The sequence below is a fragment of the Sceloporus occidentalis genome, unplaced genomic scaffold (genome assembly GCF_023333645.1).
Source record: "Sceloporus occidentalis isolate IW3139 unplaced genomic scaffold, rSceOcc1.0.p SCAF_4, whole genome shotgun sequence".
Classification (NCBI taxonomy): domain Eukaryota; kingdom Metazoa; phylum Chordata; class Lepidosauria; order Squamata; family Phrynosomatidae; genus Sceloporus; species Sceloporus occidentalis.
Window position 1 is genome coordinate 162,214,336 of NW_028316984.1, and position 20,298 is coordinate 162,234,633.

A 20,298-nucleotide genomic window follows, 5' to 3' on the forward strand; every position below is an offset into this window, starting at 1 on the left:
TCAGTTGCAGTAGAAACAACACAAATCTTACTCGAGCTGCAATTCAAAAAAGCTTTTGACAGATAAATCTAGCCTTTTTAACTGGATGGCTAAAATGTCACCTGAGTTAACAGAATTTGGATGAAATGGGGGGAGTGTAATTAGCAGGAAGAAAATGAGAATGCCAAAAATACAAACTGATCATTGTTTTAATTATTTCTGTATCTATCACCTACCACCCCACCAGGAAACCTGAGATGATGCACAAGTAAAACATTTAAAACAGATGAAAACTTTTTAAAAATTAAAATACTCTTTAAGAACTTTTTTTAAAAGTTTAAAATAGTTCTTTAAAATAATTTTAAAACAGAGTGGTTTCAAATACCAAAAGCCATGCAGAATCACACTGTTTAGCTGCCCTCCAGAATCTACCTACCATTTTTTGGCAGGGAGTTCCACAATCTGCTATAGAGAAAGTCAGTGCATGCCCACAGCCTCATAAAGGCCTCTGCTGAAGTTTTCAAATTTTGGACAGACTTATATGGGAGGAGGCAGTCTTTCAGATATCCTGGCTCCAAGCCAGAAGGCTTTGTAAATGACAGCATCTTTAATTGTGTGGACGCATGTTGGAAGCCAATGCAGTTGTATGATCTCTTAAATGCACAACCATCACTAGTCTGGCTAATACATTTTGCATTAGCCGCAGCCTCCAACTTTTCAAGGGCAGTCCCACATAGAGCTCAACACAGTAGTCTAAACATTACCTCTCCCAACTGTGACATTTGTATATTAATGTGTGATGGGGGGGGGAGTCATCCTGCATTGGAAATGTGGGTAAAGATTTCAATTTGCTCCAAACTAGCAAACAAATTATACAGTGGGCCCTTTGTATCCACTGGGGTTGGTTCCAGGAACCCCCATGAATACCAAACTCTGTGGATGCTTAAGTCCTGTTATATATAGTAGTGTAGTAAAATAGTGTCCCTTATATAAAATGGCAAAATCAAGGTTTGCTTTTTGGAATTTTTTTTTTTAATATTTTCAAGCTCTGGATGGTTGAATCCATGGATAAAAAAATCCTTGAATATGTAGGGCCAACTGTATATGCACATGAGTGTATGTGTCTACAGTGTAAGCAGATGGCACCTTTTTGTGGTGGTTCTAAAGCTGTAGAGTGGATCTGAAAACACTATAGTTAGGAATTTGTCTATGTAGACCAAACATCTTGGACAGATTCTTCATAGCTAGATCAAAATACTGCATAATTAACCAGGTATTAGAATTCAGCATTTAATTAAGGTTTCCATTACATCTTTACAATGTTGTAAAATACATCTTGGAGACAAAAAAATGAAACATAACTTAAAAAAGGAGATTATGAAAAGTGGCCATTGGTCTATTTGACAATTACTTGACATTTTACAGAACACGTGACAGCTGCATTGTGCTATAATTATAAATAAAATATACAGTTTATTTTATCATTTTACAAATCAAGCAGTGTTCTGTACATGTTTATATCTTCTGTATCATCACTTGAAATTTGCCTGCAAAGAAGAGAGTGAAGTTAAGAGTATATTCACCTTTCACAGTAAAAGTAATTACTCATTGAGCTCAGGGATGGATAACGTTGGAGGGTGTGGAGACCCTCCACAGGAAGCATTAGGCCTAAAAATATAAACAAACAACCTCTGGCTATACTTTGACCACTCAGAACTAGTTCAAAATGTTATATAGTATTCTCCAAAGTAAAACACATCTACCGGTAACTAGATATAATCAAGTATGTCTACTTTCATGAACAGGGGTTTTGATTATTTTTATATAAAAGTTACAGTCCAATCTTATACTTCTCTGCTTAAAGCTAACTATTCAACAGATCTTATTTTCAGTTGGTATGGGATTGCAGCTTAGATTTTATCCTCGGATGATTATTATTTTATTTATATCGTGTCTTTTCCCCAAAACTAGAAGTCAGGTTGGTTTATGACAATTAAAGCAAGCACAAAAAGAAGCACATAAAGTTAAAACTATATAGAATTAGAACCATTTATGTTTAAATTCAAGAATAAAAATATTAAAAGCTCTTGCAGTCAGATTTTAAAAGCATGTCAGGAAAAAAACACTTTCACATGACAACACAAAGGGGAGGGGAGGGGGAAACCACTTTCACCTGATAACAAAAGAAGGAAGGCCATAATCTGATCTCTCTAGGAAGGGAATTTGAGTCTGGGGGAACCCACTAAAATCCTTTCCTGCACTCCCACTGGACATGTTTGTGAATGTGACAGAAACAAGAGAACAATGTCTTTTGAAAATCTCAGGGCTAGGCAGGTTCATATGTAATTTTGGGCAAGTCACACATATTGAAATGTATAGAAACACAGGCTTTCCTGAAGTCACTAGGTATTTCTATAGAAACTTTCTTCAATAATGTGATGTATGAAGGTAGTCCTATTTCAACTACTACTGCATTCCCAAAGATACAGGTCTGGTAATACAGAAAAAGAACAATGGATTGGTTCAGCATGACATCTTTAGTAAGATGTGCAAAGATCTGTGAAATCTAGAGCAAGGCCTGGCCCTATTATGTTTGGTACTTTGCTAGGAAGAATTTAAAAGGAGTTTTAAAAGTTTCTAGAAGTCTCATAATCTTCAGTCAGCCTGGTCAAATAATAACTTTCCCAAGCTTTGGTTAAATCCTACCTAGAGACCTGTAAATATATTGGGATCTGCAAACATGATGGCTAGGGGATTCTAGGTGGTGTTACTCAAAAACATAATTATTTACAAGCTCTCCATTGTGCAGTAATTCCAATGATGGTCCCAACCTGTGAGCCATTTAAATTGTTCTTAGTGCAATATTCCCACTAATTTAGCTGGGTCTATCCCAGATGGAACTAATACCAGATTTAGTTCAGAACTCTGATTTTGTTTTAGATACACACTTCACCACCCTCATAACTATTGTGTTGTATCGCTCATTAGTCATCTAATTTCACATGGGTTATGATGAGCACAATGGTTGAACAACTGCTTGCTCAAGTGGAAGAAATAGTTAATACAAGTATCTTTAATTCTGTTAACAGGAAGTTCACTTACATGCTGGCATTGCTGAAACTTCAGCTGTCACAATACTCTTTATCCCCAGATTTGATAAAGCACCTCTAATTAATCCACAAGTAAAGGCCAAATACTGAAAGAAAGAATAATCAGACAAAATTATTTCTTTCATGCTAAGGAAAAAACATGAATGTAGGTACACAGCAGATAAGGGGGAAAGAACTCTGGAGAAACCACCATGCTTTGTCTCATGACAGCAGGGCAGGGAGTTGTTGGAAGAAGGCATTTTCTTTTTGCTTTTACAGTCTTCTGGGTGGAAGACATTTTTACACCATCCCCATTGGGAAATAGGCTGTGCCGCCTCCAGTGCAAGCATAGTTTCCCCTGCCCACTCCCCGCCCCCACATTCCAGGGGTGTGCTGGGAAAATAGGAAGAATGTAGGTCTTGTGTGTGCCGAATCTGCCCCTGGACCACCACCTTCTCTCCCTCTCCTCCCAAGTTCTAATTGCAAAAGAGCAATGGCAAATCTCCCACAAAGAGGAGATTACATCTGTCTATGTACCTTCCTTTCCACTAGCAGTTTTCTATTGTCTTTCCGACAACCTACATAGGACTGCACACTTGGGCCAGGATCCTATTGGGATAGTACACTAATAGAACCTCTGATTATGCTGGTGGTTGCACTAGTCAGACACCTGCATAAACATCCTCTCATGCTAGTAGTTTCCCATTCTCAGAGCAACAGGACACAGCTTTCCCACCCTGAGTGGCATGGCCAGTGAAATCCCCCCAGAATAGCCAAAAGAATGGCTGGGAAGCTACTAACTACACCACCTCCTGCTACTATTGCCTTCAGCCACAAAAGTACACTGATAGAGCTTTACACTTTACCAGAACTGAATGGGACCTTAGTGTTTTTAAATTAGAGATTAATCTGCAATTTACAAAAGAAGGAAGCCAGTTTTTCCCTTCAGGAGGAAGTGAAACGGACGCAGCAGTAATGATGGAAGACACTCTTTGTCAAGAAGATCAGTTGGATCTCACCGAAGCCACCAAACAGGATTAACACCCCAACTGCTATTTTTATTGTTTAGTGGGAGTGTGATTTGTTTCCTCCAGTAGAGGAGGGTATCCTGGTCTGGGTAATTTCCTCCTGCTCACAGAGAAACGAAGTGATGTTCTGGGCTTCTGTAAAAAAATTATTTGTATTATAGAAAATAAGGCAATGCATTGCTATGTATGGATATGTGTTGTTAGTTGAGCAAGTGAGACAGCATGAAAAGTTGGAGGTGACTGATAATTGGTTGAATATTTGAATGGTTTTTTTACAAAAGACTGAATGTGTGACAATCAATTAGAGATGTGAATTAATTAGGGTCAATTAATAAAAGCTGATCAGAAAAGATTTAGAGCAGGGACATCAGTTAGAACACTCAGGCCAGTTGATCAAAACAGAGTGGAATTTCTGAGGTGCAGATTGACTAAGTGTGTAAGTCAAAGATATAGCCATGTTGGTCTGTAGAATCAGTATGTAGAGAGATCTTGTAGCACCATTGAGACTAACTGAAAAAAAGTTGACAGCATGAGCTTTCGTAGACTTAAATCTACGAAAGCTCATGCTGCCAACTTCTTTCTTTCAGTGAGTCTCAAAGGTGCTACAAGCTCTTTCTACATACAGTACAGTACTAAGTGTATACAGTAAGTAATAGTAACAGTTAAGCCAAAATATTGACTAGCCATCCTGTTAGTGGCATATGCAGATGTAGGTCCACCTTAATTCTATGTCCTTTTTTTATCATTGCGGAGGCTGATATTCTCTTCCATGCTCAGTCTACAAGAACAGAAGCTCCCACCACCACCACCAATGATGGCTACATTCACAATTTAGCCACTGCAAAGCCTCTGTGGCCATTCTGTAGTTTGCAAAAAGGGGAGGGGGAAATGCATTTGGTTCTGTCCCTGTAGCCAATTGAAGAATTATTATATCACCCTCTGGCACCTCCAGAAGATCCTGGCAGGTCTCAGTGGATGATGTAATCATTCTGTGCCTGACTATGGAGACACTTCTCCAATCCTCCTCACTCTCCCACTGCCATGGAATAGCCATGGGGAACTCCCATGGGACTGCAGTGGGCAGATATGTAGTATAGTTCCACATGCAGAACTATTACATTAGAACAGTGATTCCAAACTCTGGTCCTTCCAAGTGTTTTGGACTTCAGCTAGCAGAAGCCTCAGCCATCCTTGCCAATGGTCTGGGATTCTGGTAGCCGATGTCCAAAACACCAGAAGGAATCACTGCACTAGAACCATAGAGTTGGAAGAGACCTCAAGGGCCATCCAGTCCAACCCCCTGCAGGAATACACAGTCAAAGCACCCCCCACAGATGTTTAAAGACCTCCAACGAAGGAGACTCCATCACTCTCTGAGGGAATGTTTTCCACTGTCAAACAGCTCTTATTGTCAAGGAAATTCTTCCTTATGTTTAGTTGGAATCTCTTTTCCTGTAGTTTGCATTCATTCTTCCGGGTCCTGTTCTGTGGAGCAGCAGAAAACAAGCTTTCTCCATCCTCAACATGACATCCCTTCAAATATTTAAACTGGGATATCATATCACCTCTTTTATCCAGGGTAAACATACCTAGCTCCCTAAGCCATTCCTCATAGGGAATGATTTTCAGACCTATGCCCTATGCAGTACTCTAAAGCAATGCTACTAAAAATGGTGGTCCCAGGACTGGTTCTGTTCTTCAAGCCATTGGCTGCTGGTTCCTGGTCAGTTTCCAGGAAAGAAAAAAAACGATGGGCACAAATATGGTGCTAGACCTGACTCCCAGCACATTGGAAAATTCAGATTTTACATTTTTAGATTAGGGGTCATGTTTTATGCAGACATGCAAAATCTGCAAAATAGGGTGTCAGGTGTGTGAAGGGGCAGACAAATGCAATTTCATTTCCTTTCCACAGACAAGCACAGAACAAATTATCAAGGTAGGGCTTATGTTTCAACTCAGTAAAGAACCCTGTTTTGAAGCTACCATGATGAACGTAATACATACCTTAGGAGCATGTTCCAAATACTGTTTCCCAGCTGAAATTTGAGTCAGAAGACGGAATTTGTTATCTTGAAGTACATAGATACCCTGCAGAAATGAATAACAATGTTTGCCACCTGAAATTTCCTTTATTACACGTGTATCCTCTGCCTTTGCCTGGACTGCTCATACAAGAATTGTTCGTTGGTTTCACTGTCTAGCTAGGAACAACCATATAAGTAAGCTTCTGTGCACACAATATGTGAGAACATATGATGTACTAGGGGTTCATAGCCTGGGCTCCACAGAAACGTTGGGGTGTCCATGGATGTGCTTCAAAAGAACCTTTCAAATAGTCATTGTAATTTTGTTTCCTTCCAGTCTGGAGCGCAGTCAGGAGAAAGGCAGGACACATATTAAAAGAGAGAGAGAGAGAGAGAGCTTGTGTGTGGGAGAGAAAGAGACAGTCACTTCCAATGTAATACAATAAACTGTATGAAGTTTGTGTGTACTTCCACTTTTCTGGAGTAGAATTCCAGAGATTTCACAGGATTCTCAAATGAGCCTCTGAACAGTAGAAGGCAAAGAACCACCATGCTAAGCATTTGATTCCTCTGTCAAGTACAGCTCTATTGATTAAACTGCTGGTATGCCAATTAGCCTTTTGGAAGGGAGAGCTAGGATTAATGCATTTACGCACATGCACACGAATACACACACACATATCTCTCCCTACAAAGCTGACCTATGCAATTGCACATCCTGAAGCTTTCACCATTCATTTTCATTGAATGACTCTTGGTTCTATTTTGAGATACAGAAAAAACATCTCTCTAGCTACTTTCTCATCATTATGCATACCTGTATACCTCTTTATCATACCCCTATACCTACCCCTCACACACTTTTTTTTCTAAACTAAAAAGCCCCAAATGCTGCAACCTTGCCTAAGAGTGCACTTCCAGGCCCTGAATTGTTTTGGCTGGATTTTTCTGCATCTAGTTCAAACTGGTAGAGTTCAGCAAATGTTGTGTTGCATGGTCCTAGTGACTGTATAGCTCAGTACAGACCCAGTTATTTTAATTCATAATGAATGATACACAGAACAAATAACTGCTCTTCAGATTCAGCATTCCTACAATAGCAATACCTGATGGTTGGTCCTGAGATTATCAATTTGCTTTTTAAATACCGTTGTCCAAAAATCTTTGCAGATAAACTTCATGATATCTAATTCATCCTTGAATCTGGCAGTATCTTTGGTAAACCTAAGAGAAAGCAATCCAAAGTAGAAGCAACATATTGCTATCATTATATAAATGAAAGCACAGTAATGTGCTTGCATAACAAATTATGTGCAACAAAGATACCTATACAGAAGGGATAGACAGATGTTGTTAGACTGCAGTTCCAATCAGACCTTGCAAATATAGCCAATGGTAAAGAATAGTGGGAGTTGTTCTCAAGCAGCATTTGGAAGGTGGCATTCTGACCATCCTTTCTTATAGCAGTAGTTCTCAAACTTTTTACCCTTGTGTCCCCTTTACATCTACATCTGGACATTGTGCCCACCCCCTGCTTGACGTAGTATAGGAATAAAATAGTTTGTTGGTTTAGCACGCATATTTTCATTCCAATATTCATGTATATTCATATTTTAACATCAAGAAATAGCTCTCTATTTTCTCCTCTCCAGGCTCCAGGTTCCCTCCTTGCCTTTCTCTTTCCCTCCAGGACAGAAAAGGTTTGGGAAGGGGGGGGGGGAATCAGGGCCTCCAAATCTCCCATCTGGCTTGAGCAACTCTCATGCCTCCCTGGTTTGAGAACCACTGCTGTGTAGGGCATTCCCAAGCAAGTCATTCTGTTTCAAAGATGGAATGTTAAAGAGGTACTTATAATGGTATCTTCCCTCCCAGTTTTTTTCCACCACTTCTTCCATCTTTTTTCTGACTGAGGGAAATAGATTATGGAAGAAAAAATGGGATAGCTGTACATAGTCTTGACTAGTAATGAGCAGGGCTCTCATTCTCAAAACACACCTAATGCATCAGAGGAAGTGTGCTTAAGTCAGGGAATACCTTTATCTCAGACGCTGAAGAACAATTGTCAGACAGAGCAAAACAAAGTGAGATAGGCTGAGAGTCTGAGCTGATGTAAAACAGCTTCCTATTTCCTTATGATTTCAAACTAATACATATTGATAATGCCTCCTATTGCAATGCCATTAAGCAACTGCAGGCACATTTTTTTGAAAGCTAAGTTCTACTGCACTACATTAAACAATTTTTCATTTTTCTTTCTTCGTTTATTTTACTTGTTTATTTACTTTATTTATACCCAAGACAGGACCCAAGACAGCTTCCGTAACAACAAATCAAAAATGTTTACAAGAAGTTTAAAACCAGTTTAAAAACACCACGTTGAAACACTAAAAAAAAATTAAAAATCATACAAGTTTAAAACAGATAAAACATACTTTTATATTTTTTTAAAAAAAACCCTCCCTGCTTTACATTTCCTTTGCTAATATAATTAAATATACATTCCCTCCTATGGAGTAAATGGAGTAGTCACTGTATGACCCAGCGGCTGCCTGTGACCCCAAGCCCTTGGCCTATCCAAACTCCCTAGGCTGACCTTTTTCTGGCCATAAAAAGGGTGGTTTGCCTCTTCCTGGAAGTCTTCAGGAGCAGCAATTCACCTTTTAAATAGGTGGCCGCTCCCACCCATGGTTTAATATTTTAAAATTCACATAGCCCACAAAGAGTCTGAAAGACATAATATTGTTACCCAGACCCACCACAGTTGTCCACCCCTGGGTAAAATACAGCATTAATGCTACTGAGAGCAGATCCACTGAAATTAAAGTAATGGGAACTGCTCATCTATGAGTTTCAATAGATCCATACTAAGTAGGATTAATGTTAGATTTATCCCAGATGAATGTGAAATAGAAACTGTTATCTATGTTCAGCTCAGTTCCAAAATATTTGTTTTAGAAATAATTTAGTACAGCATGAATCCAAGCAAAACGTAAGTCCTTAAAGAGGAAAGGAATCAAGATTATGGCCATATTAAGAACCATGAGGGATTTCACATAACATGTATAGAATCAGAATCTAATTTAAAGCATAACGGAACTTTTACTACTATAGCTTTTTAGGTTCTACTGTTATCCTGAAAATTCAACACAGCAACACCCATTTTTAATTTCTTACCAAACCAGTTCCTTCCCTCCCCATCCTCATTTTCTCTCTTTCTCTTTAGAATGCAAATAAATAAAAGGAAATAGCATTAGTTCCCTATAGTACTTGTGTCCCACTGATGCAGGCCAGCTGAGTAACGAACATATTACTTAAGACTAATATATTGCCTGAAGATTTTCTTACTCAGGTCAGTAGCCTTATTTCACAAAACCCTATAAAGGTTCACAAAACCTCAAGGTTTCTGTAGCCAACTTTTCTAACCCTTAATCTACTATTTCTGTAGATGCAGAGCAGTTACAAACAATTTCTCTTTCAGAATTTTGAGTCTTATTGAACTCAGTAGAAATTTTTTGAATTAGCATGCTGCTCCTAGAAGGACACAAGGAAACCTCTTGGAAAGTTTGCTACTGTAGAGATAGATAATACGTTAAGAGCGTATGCATTTTACTCACCTTTCTATTAAACCCTGTCCTACTCTAAATCCCATGTTTTCCAATTTCGTGATGCATCGTCCATTTTCCTACAAGGTAAAAAATGACAATCTTGAAACAAGTGTGAATGTGTACACAAAAAAAATCCCGGAAAATATGAAGTGAGGGTTTTTCAACATGCCTCCCTCAATCCACTAGTTTTATAGCATAATCAAACTGAGGTTGTAGATGGTACTTGACATGGAAAAACAATGGATTTGGGGGGAAATCAGAAATACATACAAATTCTTCAACTACTGTGCTAATAAATGGAGAGGCAACCATGTCTGTTTGCTACAAAAAGGACATTGTCAAGTGTCATCCAAAAGATATAACCACAACAAAATACAATATTTTTTCATCAGATATTTACTTTATCAGATTACATCGTATTTCATTGTTCAACAATTTATAGATATGATTTTAAAATATTTTATTGGTTGGTTTGTTTGTTTTGGTTATAGAACCAGGATGATGGTCCTCTCAAAGCACTTGAACACGATACAATCAGGATTTTGGGATTTCTCTTGTGGCCAACATAAGTTTGTTGTTAGCTGCTTTTGAGTTGATCTCAACTCATGGTGACCCTGTGAATGAGATGTCTCCAAGACCCTCTGTCCTCCACTGCTCTGCTTAGGCCCTGCAAATTCAGTCCGATGACCTCCCTGATGAAGTCTGTCCATCTGGAATGTGGCATTTCTTTCATTCTACTTCCCTCCATTTTTCCTAGCATTACTGTCTTTTCTAATGAATCGTGCCTTCTCATTGTGTGACCAAAGTGTGACACCCTCAATTCAGTCATCTTGGCTTACAGGGAGAGTTCAGGCTTGATCTGTTCTAGGACCCATTTGCTTGTCTTTTTAGCTGTCCATGGTATCCTCAGCACTCTTCTCTAGCAACATGTTCAAAGGAATAAATTTTCTTCCTATCTGCTTTTTTCACTGTCCAGCTCTCAGACACATACATGGTAATAGGGAATAGAGTGGTTTGAATAATTCTAACTTTGGTGTTCTCCTGTGCTTTGGGCAGAAGGATTCTTCAAATCCTCTAAAAAGGGTAATCTCAGTCTATCAGAGAGATAAGAGTCTGCATCAGCTAAGAATAAAAACAACTATAGTGCATTGTAACCAAAAAGCATAGAGGACAACCCAATCAGTTTGGTAAATAAAGCCACATGACTCACTGTGGTAAGATCTCATGTTAATACAAAAGGAGGCTCATAAATTAATAAAGAAACTGCAAACTGTGAGAGCCATCTCACAAGGGACCATGGGAACTACTGCATACCCTCCAAATATCCCAATTTGGCAGAGATGGTCTTCCCAGCTGTTCCAGATTATCTCTCCTCCTCCCACTTTCCCTCTTTGTCCTCATCTTACTTTAATTGCTGCAAGTTGAGTTGAAAGTAAAATAATTTGCATAATGGAGGGAGAGGAGGGGGCAGAATCATGCCCTTCCCAGCAGGGTCAGACAAAGGTAAACATCTACATTTTGTGACATGATTAGCCTTCTGTGTCAGAGAACTAATGCCACAATTAACTACAAATCCCAGAATTCCATAGGATGGCATTATGACAGTTAAAGTGGTGTCAAACTGCATTAATTCTTTAAGTGTGGAAGTTGCCAAATTCCTTACCACACAATCCAGTAGCAGTAGTCAAAGACATGTGGTTCCGTTAGTCTGTTTCAACATAAAAAAGACAAAGAGAAATCCTGTAGCAACTCTGAAACTAAAGCAGAACAAGAAAGTTCCAGCATGAGCTTTTGTGGACTCAATTGCACTTCATCAGACTGCATCTTTCCATGTGTCTTTTCAAATGTGGCAGGGGGCATCACTGCCCCTGCTTGCAGTGAACTTCCCTTGAGCATGACATCTGGCTCAGCCACCAGCTAGGCATTTGTAGCTCCTCAAGCGAAATTCTATAGTCAATGTCTGGCAGATGTTGACCACAGAGTTGCACTGTAGGACGTGAAGTGTTCTCTCCAGTATTTTTGTTATTTGCGCTTTTTTCCCATTCACTGGGATGCTGTGCCCCTTACCCCAGGGAATGTGGAGGAACGAGTGTATTCCCCATCACTTTGTATGAATGTGAGAGCTGGACAGTGACAAAAGCTGACAGAAAGAAAATCAACTCATCTGAGATGTGGTGCTGGAGAAGAGTGCTGAGGATACCATGGACTGCTTTTTAAAAATCAACAAATGGCTTTAAATCAAGCCTGAATACTCCCTGGAAACCAAAGGCTGTGGTATGCCTTGGGTGCAGTGGTGTCAGTAGGGTGTCACCTGAACCCATGGTGTCACACACATCCCCACTGACTTCCTCCCATATCACACCATACAGAATGCTTAGTAAAATTTTGTACTAATGCTGCTCATAAATTGTAATTCCCATATATCACTGAATAATAGTTGTGATATAAACAACTAGTACCATTAAAATAGTACAGTGTGCCTGCGTTACTGAGCATACGCTGAAAGCCACACTGGGAGAAGGCTTGGCGCACCCCAGAAGGGATAATGGCACGTGCCATTAGAATGGGGCTCGAGCATATGCAGAATTCCCCTTATGCAGGGGATCCGAAACGGATCCACTGTACTTATAAATTACAATATTATATGCACAGCCTAGATATATTTATATATACATTGTTTCATGTTCTGAAAGTGAACAGTTGGTAAAATGTGATGTTTTTAAAGGAAAAAAATATTTTTGAAATTTGAAATTTTAATTGCTTTTTTAAAGTCTCCCACTGATCCTCACCCCACTCAAACCATCTCTCCAGCATTTTAATGGGGAACAAGTGAGTGTCACAGCCTGTATCTGCAAAACTTCGTAGTGACAGCACTGCTTGAGTGCTATCCTGAGAGAAAGGCGGCATATAAATAATTTAAATAAATAAAATTACAGTCAGTCCTCCATATCCATGGATTTATTATCCATGGATTCAAGTATCCACAGCTTGAAAATAGTTTTAAAATACATAAATTCCAGAAAGCAAACCTTGATTTTGCCATTTTATATAAGGGCCACCATTTCACTATGCCATTGTATTTAATGGGACTTGAGCATCCATGGATTTTGGTATCCCCAGAGGGTTTTGGAACCAAACTCCAGCAGATACCAAGGAACCAAACTCCAGCAGATACCACTGTACTTCGGCCACATCATGAGAAGACATGACTCATTAGAGAAGACAATGATGCTGGGGAAAATGGAGGGAAGTAAAAAGTGAAGAAAACCACATGTCAGATGGTTGGACTCCATCAGGGAGGTCACAAGCCTGGACCTGAGCAGAGCAGTGGAGGACAGGAGGGTCTTGGAGGTGTCTCATCTACAGAGTTGCCATGAATTGAGGTAGACTCGAGGGCAGGGTGACCACATCTGGTCACCACAAAGGAGGACAAGGTACCACAAAATGGAGGACATACAGGAAAAATTGAGGACCTTACCAAGCTAAAAATACTCATAGAAAGATGAAGTCTTAGCCATGCTCAATATGGGGCATTTTGGAATTCCTCCTGAGCGTGTGTAGTTTTTACAGGGCATATCTTGGAAAAGGAGGCCCTCTGATTACCCTTGATGACCAGATAGATGTGCAGTTATGACCAGATGTCATAACTGCAACTCAGGACAAGGCACCACACAACGTAGGGCATTCAAGAAAAATGGAAGACTAAATAAAATAAAAGCTAAATGGCTTTAGGGCTGAAGGGTGGGGTATAAATACCATAAATAAATAAATAATAAAAACACTCATAGAAAGATAAATGCATGCTTCTTAGACATCCACAAAATGGAGGACATTTTGGAATTCCTCCTGGACTGAGAGGGCTGAAGTATAGGGTATATCTTGGAAAGGAGAACATCTATTCCAGGGTCCTTGCAAAGGAAGCCAAGGCAGCACAAAATGTAGGATATTCAAGAAGGATAAAAGCTACAACTTATCTGACAAGACACTCCTTGAGGCTCTTTTGGAGTCTTATGGAGTGGCAATAGGTGCAGCTAAAAATTCTTTTTATGCTGCACGTATTGCATCTGCTGAGTTGCGTCCTGCAGAGCTGTTCAGGGTAGTGAGGGAGTTAACACAGCTACCCCCCGCCCTGAACCCTATCTTAGAACCAACTAAGGCCTGCTGTGATGAATTTAACAACTTATTCGCAGATAAAATCTCTTGGATAAGGGCTGATCTCGACGCTAGCATTTCTTCAGAATCTATGGGAGAGGTGTTCAGAGCGGCCGTGGACTTAATTAAACTGGATCATTTTGAGTTTGTAAGTACCGATGAAGTGGACAAGATTCTCGGAAGTGTTAGGAAGACGACATGCTCTCTCGATCCCTGTCCCTCATGGCTGACGGCCCAGGGTGGTATTGCGGTAACATCTATGCTACACCGCATAATTAACACATCTTTCAGGGAGGGGCAGTTTCCATCGAGTCTGAAATTGGCAATAGTCAGACCACTGCTAAAAAAACCCTCCCTAGACCCCCTGATAAGAAATAATTACAGGCCAGTGTCACTGCTGCCATTTTTGGGTAAGGTGATTGAGAGAGTGGTTGCCTTCCAGCTCCAAGCAGTCTTGGATGAAACCGATTATCTGGACCCATTTCAAACTGGCTTCCGGACAGGCTATGGAGTTGAGACTGCCTTGGTTGCCTTAGTCGATGATCTCCGTCTGGGCATTGACAGGGGAAGTGTGTCCTTGTTAGTGCTATAAAGCCCTACATGGCTTGGGCCCGAGTTACTTGAATGACTGCATCTCCCCATATAATCCGCCCCGCACTCTCAGAACAACCAGGAAGAACTTGCTCGAAGTCCCTACTTCGAGATATGTTACTACTTCTCAGAGGGCCTTTTCAGTAACGGCCCCCAAGCATTGGAATAGTCTTCCCGAGGAACTCCGTCTCATTACCTCCCTTGAACTGTTTAAAAAGAGGCTTAAAACCTTTCTCTTTAACTAAGCATTCCCCCATGTACACTGAAGTTATGTTCGATCCCCTTTCTCCCTCTCACTACATACACCTATGAATTGGATTTTAATTGTATATTGTAATTAATGTAATATGGTTTTAATTTTATGTTGTTTTAATAATTTTACTATGTACACCGCTTTGATCACTGCAGAAAAGTGGTATAGAAATAAATTGTATTATTATTATTATTATTACAAACACTCATAGATAAATTCATGCTTCTTAGCCATGCTTCAAATGGAGGACATTTTGTAATTCTTCCTGGACAAACAGGAGCCTGAAATGTAGGCCACATCCCAGAAAAGGATGCCTGGTCATCTTGCACTCAAGGACAGGTGACAAATCTCTTGGAAGCTAAGTAGAGTCAATCCTGGTTAGCACCTGGATGGGAGGCCACCAACTAACCCCAGGGTCTGCAACCTCAGGAGTACCTGAGCCTTCCTTGCCTAAAGTCATAGACTCTTAGGGTTGGAAGAGACCACAAAGGCCGTCCAGTCCAACCCTTTGCCATGCAGGAAATCACAATCAAAGCACCCCCTGTGACAGATCCAGCCTCTGTTTAAAGACCTCCAAGGAAGGAGACTCCACCACTCTCCAAGGAAGTGTATTTTACTCACAAACAGCTCTTACTGTCAGGAAATTCCTCTTAATGTTGAGGTGGAATCTCTTTTCCTGTCGCTTGCATCCATTGGTCTCCCTCCTTAACATGACATCTCTTCAAGTCTTTAAACAGGGCTATCATATCACCTCTTAACCTTCTTTTCTCCAGGCTAAACATCCCCAGCTCCCTAAGTCGTTCCTCATAGGGCATGGTTTCCAGACCCTTCACCATTTTTGTCGCCCTCCTCTGGACACGCTCCAGTTTCTCAATGTCCTTTTTGAATTGTGGCGCCCAGAACTGGACACAATATTCCAGGTGGGGCCTGACCAGAGCAGAATATAGTGGCACAATTACTTCCCTTGATCTAGACACTACACTTTTATTGATGCAGCCTAAAATCGCATTGGCCTTGTTAGCTGCAGCATCACACTGTTGAGTCACGTCCAAATTGTGATCTACACTGTAGAGATAACCCAGTTTGGCATCGCTTTGACTCTTTCTCTGGCTCTTTGCTATGGAATTCTGGGAGTTGGTTTGTTGTGGGGCCCCACAACAAACTCCAACTCCCAGAATTCCATAGCAAAGAGCCAGATAACGTTAAAGCGGTGCCAAACCGGTTTATTTCTCCAGTGTGTTTGCGAGGCCGGCCCCCTGCCCTCCACTCACCCCGTCTCCTTGCTCTGAAGCGCGGTAGAGGGCGGCCACCATTTCGTTGTGGAGCAACAAGAAGAGCGCCTCGTCCGCCATCTCAGCCTTGTTCATGGCGGGCGGCTGCCTGGAGGGAGCCACAAGAAGGGAGGCCCTCTCTCCGTCCTGTTCCTCCTCCTGAGGCGGGGCTCCCCTTCGACTAGGCCGCAGCCCCCGAAGGTCCCTCGGGTCTTGTCGCCTGCGCTGCGGGGATAAAATGGAGTCCGAGGCCGATTTAGCTGCGACGAGCTTTTGTGTGGCTCCAGAGACAGATAGATGGCCTATGTGACAATCCAGCATCACACCACTGCACTATAAAAGGTGGCCTATGTGACAATCATTCAGTGGTCCTCAAACTGTGCCCTTAAGAGGATTTTGGACTTCATCTCCCAGAAGCCTCAGCCATGCTGGCCAATAGCCTGGGATTCTGGGAACTGAAGTCCAAAATCTCTTAAAGGGCACAGTTGGGGGACCACTGGATTTTAGAGAGATTAATGAAGTTAGGGCCAATTAATAAAAGATTATCAGGAAATATTTAGAGCAGGGCATCAGTTGGAACTCCTCGGCCAGTTGATCACAACAGAGAGTGGAATTTGTGAGGTGCAGACTGAGGAAATGCTTGTGTAAGTCAAAGATATAGCTGTGTTAGTCTCTAGAATCAGTATGTAGAGGCAATGGTCCCCAAACAGTGCTCTTTGGGACTTCAGAGTTGACCATTATCAACATCCCTGCTCTGTTCTTGCAAGGTCAGGCCCCTAGTTTCCTTGACTGAATCAATCCATAGACTGAGGCTGCATCCGCACTGCAGGAATAATCAGGTTTGACACCACTATAATGGAAACGGCTCCATGCTATGGGATTGTGGGAATGGTAGTTTGTTGTGGTACCAGAGCAGAGTCTTCTACACTTTGTCGCATAGTACCTAATAGTTGTTTTAATAAGTCCAGAGTAAGATACACTGCCCTGTTTTTGCATTTCTGCCACAGGTCAGTTAAAAAACCTGTCAGGCTAAATCTTTGGACCTTATTACCCAATTAACTATGTGGCTGGACAGCTGTTTCTTAAAGTTTATGTATGACTTTCTAGCAACAAGTAATAAACAGAACAGGCCACTGTGCAATTGAAAGTGGACTAATCTTCCTTTCTCTAAATCTCTTAATTCCACAAGACTGTCCTTCATTGTGTTTGATCTAGTTCAGTGTCCAGTTTTTAATTTCAACTAGAGTTTTCCCACTGAATCAATGGAAACCTGGTACGTTATCACTTACTACATTGTTATATTTGCATGTATGTATGTATACACACACACACACACACACACACACTGATCCAAGGGGTCTATTTTTGAAGTGATTAATCTTTGAATTTAGGCCACAAACCTGCTGGGAAATTGCATCTGCAATGCTTTCCCAGTCACAAGGCACATTGAGAGAAGCAGTAGCTGTTTGTTCTCAATGTGCCTTCTATCCAAGTGTGCTGCAGACATTCCCCAGCAACCCCAAATAGCAGCACTTCAGAAACCTTGCAGTTGGGACACTGTCTTGATGAAAAGGGGTGGCATCTTCAGATCTGACTGAGTACAACTGCCTTGGAAAGTGGTAGTCTCCTTCTTTGGAGGGTTTAAAGAGGAACTGGATGGCCATCTCTAAGAAGTGCTTTGATTGTGAGTTCCTGCATGGCAGGGGGTTGGACTGGATGGCCCTTGATGTCTCTTCCAACTCTATGATACTATGACAACAGAGCTCTATGTCAAGAACTAGTTGAACTCTCCCCGCAACTCAGTAAATCAATCTACTGTAAGGGAAGCAGTCAGGCTTTATTTCTGAAGCTGAAGAGTTGCTACTAGGAAGACATCTTGGACAGAACTAAAGGCTAAGCACATATGTTGCTGTTGTTAGCTGCTTTCAAGTCAACCACAAGTCAAGGCAACCCTGTGATATCTCCAAGCCCACCAAGCAGGCTCAGGCCCAATGTCTCCCTGATTGAGTCTATCCATCTGGCATATGGTCTTCCTCTCTTTCTGCTTTTCTCCACCTTCCTTGGCATTATTACCTTTCCTAATGAATCGTGCCTTCTCATTATGTGGCCGAAGTATAGCAGCCTCAGTTTAGTCATCTTGGCTTCTAGGGAGAGTTCTAGCCTGATCCCATTTGTCTGTCTTCTCAGCCGTCCATGGTATCCTCAGCAATCTTCTTCAGCACCACACATCTCAAATGAATTAATTTTCTTCCTATCCGCTTTCTTCACTGCCCAGCTCTCACATCTGCGCATGGCAATAGGGAATACAATGGCTGGTACGTATTCAACTGTATATCTTTACACTTTAGGACTTTGTCTAGTTCTTTCATAGCTGCCCTTCCCATTCCTAGTAATCTTCTGATTTCTCGACTGCAGTCTCCATTGTGAGAGCGCACATACATCAAACTAAAGCATTCAAAAGGCATGGGTCTCATCCCACAGAATTGGCGGGCTAAATCTATTTTCTCAAAACAATTAGGTCTCTTTTGATTTTTTCCAGGCTGTCTCCTCCCTGTATCTCTGACAGTTGAAACAAGTTGATAACGAAGAGCTAGCCGGCAGAGTAAAATTACTCCTCCGTGTACAGCTGGCATTCCTTTCATGCAAGGCTCTCAGTGAAGGCCAGTGTCATCTCAGGCCTTTCCATCAAAGCGTATCCAACTCATACACCTCCAATACATAACCACTAGTAGCCCAGCTACATAACTAAGTATTAGCCCCTTACATAGAATCTTATGAATACAATATTTTTGCATTCATAACATTATTTTTGGTATAATAAAAGTACAGTTTATTCAGACCATAATTACAAACTGAATTTAGTTGTTAAAAATCTTTAAATTTTGTGACAAATGGAGCTACATGTTCCTAAACTATAAAGAATGACTGAACTGTGAATAACTGCTTTAGTTTAGCAGGGGGGAAACCCAATAAAAACAAATGAAACCACCAACATTAGTAAAACAAATAAACTTATTTAGTGAAGTCGAAGGCTTTCAGGGCTGGCGTCCATAGTTTTTTGTGGGTTTTTGGGGCTACGTGGCCAATTATTTTGTCTCTTCCGGTGCTCCATAGGGTCAAGCATTCATTCTCATAAAGAGAACTAAGGTCCAAAACATAAATAATCCAGTTTGAAGCCACTTTGGCTGCTCTGGGTCAGTGCTAGGGAACCCTGGGAACTGTAGTCTGTTGTGGCACAGAGCCCTCTTATTACAGAGGAAGCTAAACGTCTCACTAAAACTACAGTTCCCAGAATTCCCTAGCTTTGAGCCAGGGCAGTTAAAGTGGCTTCAAACTGGACTATTTCTGTTTTGGGCCTTTACAAATGACCCCCAACAAGAGGAGGAACTGCAGCGATCAGATATTGCACATAGTAGAGACATACATGTGTTTTTATTACATAACTTTTAAGTATAATTTTGGGGAGGCAAATATTATATGAAAATCCTGTTTTAAACGTTTTATTCATAATTCTAAATGTGTTTTAATGGCTTTATGTCTTTCTTTATTAAACTGTGTTTTGTATTCTAACATGTTGCACCTGGAGCCTTGAGGAAAGGCAGGGGAGAAAAATTAAACATTCATTATTATTATTATTATTATTATTAATTGATTGATTGAAATCAAATGGAATAAATAAATGGCCCAGCGGTGAACTTCTGCAGTTCTGAACTGATCCATTCTCCTTCCTGCAAGAGCAAAAGGCTCTCACCTCAACAGCAAACCTTCCTCTTGAACAGTGGTTCCCCAAACTCTGCCCTTTAAGGGGATTTTGGACTTCAGCGCCCAGAATCCCAGACTATTGGCCAACGTGGCTGAGGCTTCTGGGAGTTGAAGTCCAAAATTCTCTTAGTTTTGGGAACCACTGCTCTTGAATACAGAACTTAGGCCCCGCCCCTCGCCCTCGAGGACACCTCATAACCCGCGAAGCGCGCGAAAACCAGGTGGGCGGGGAATAGGGCGCGGAAACGACCTACCTCCAATCCCTGATTGGCCCGTTCTCTACGTTCCTTGCCACCTGATTGGGTGCTTACCCGTCATTCTAGACTTCTTTGTTCAGGGGCTGGGAAGCAACGTCACTCCGTACCAGCCTGAGCGGCCGATTGGCTTAAAAAAAGGGGAAGCGCCATTGGCGCGCCCGGATGCCCTTTACACTCAGAGGGCGGGAATCGAGAGAGGTTTGCTAGCGCCTATTGGGCGGGGAGGCTGTCGCTCCAAAGAGTCGAGTGCTGATTGGTGGATTCCTCGAAGGGGGTGAGCCACG

General features: G+C 41.3%; 1 protein-coding gene across 1 annotated transcript; it reads right to left on the bottom strand.

The window, feature by feature from the left end:
• Window positions 1-170: 170 nt before the first annotated feature.
• On the bottom strand, window positions 171-16,390 carry TRAPPC6B (trafficking protein particle complex subunit 6B). Its single transcript, XM_089522156.1, has 6 exons — window positions 15,996-16,390; window positions 9,738-9,805; window positions 7,230-7,347; window positions 6,104-6,187; window positions 3,082-3,175; window positions 171-1,526 (listed from the first exon to the last, which is right to left on the bottom strand). Exons 1-6 carry the CDS (start codon window positions 16,314-16,316, stop codon window positions 1,495-1,497), a joined length of 717 nt encoding a protein of 238 aa, XP_089378282.1. The 5' UTR covers window positions 16,317-16,390; the 3' UTR covers window positions 171-1,494.
• Window positions 16,391-20,298: the final 3,908 nt, after the last annotated feature.

What these genes read in the sequence shown, in the direction of transcription:
- TRAPPC6B (XM_089522156.1), bottom strand. Translation starts at nt 16,316, where the DNA reads ATGCTGGATTGTCACATAGGCCATCTATCTGTCTCTGGAGCCACACAA. An exon ending in CTTCAGAGCAAGGAGACGGG is followed by an intron (nt 9,806 to 15,995) that starts GTGAGTGGAGGG and finishes TTTACCTTGTAG; the next exon opens with GAAAATGGACGATGCATCAC. An exon ending in GGACAGGGTTTAATAGAAAG is followed by an intron (nt 7,348 to 9,737) that starts GTGAGTAAAATG and finishes GCTTTCTCTTAG; the next exon opens with GTTTACCAAAGATACTGCCA.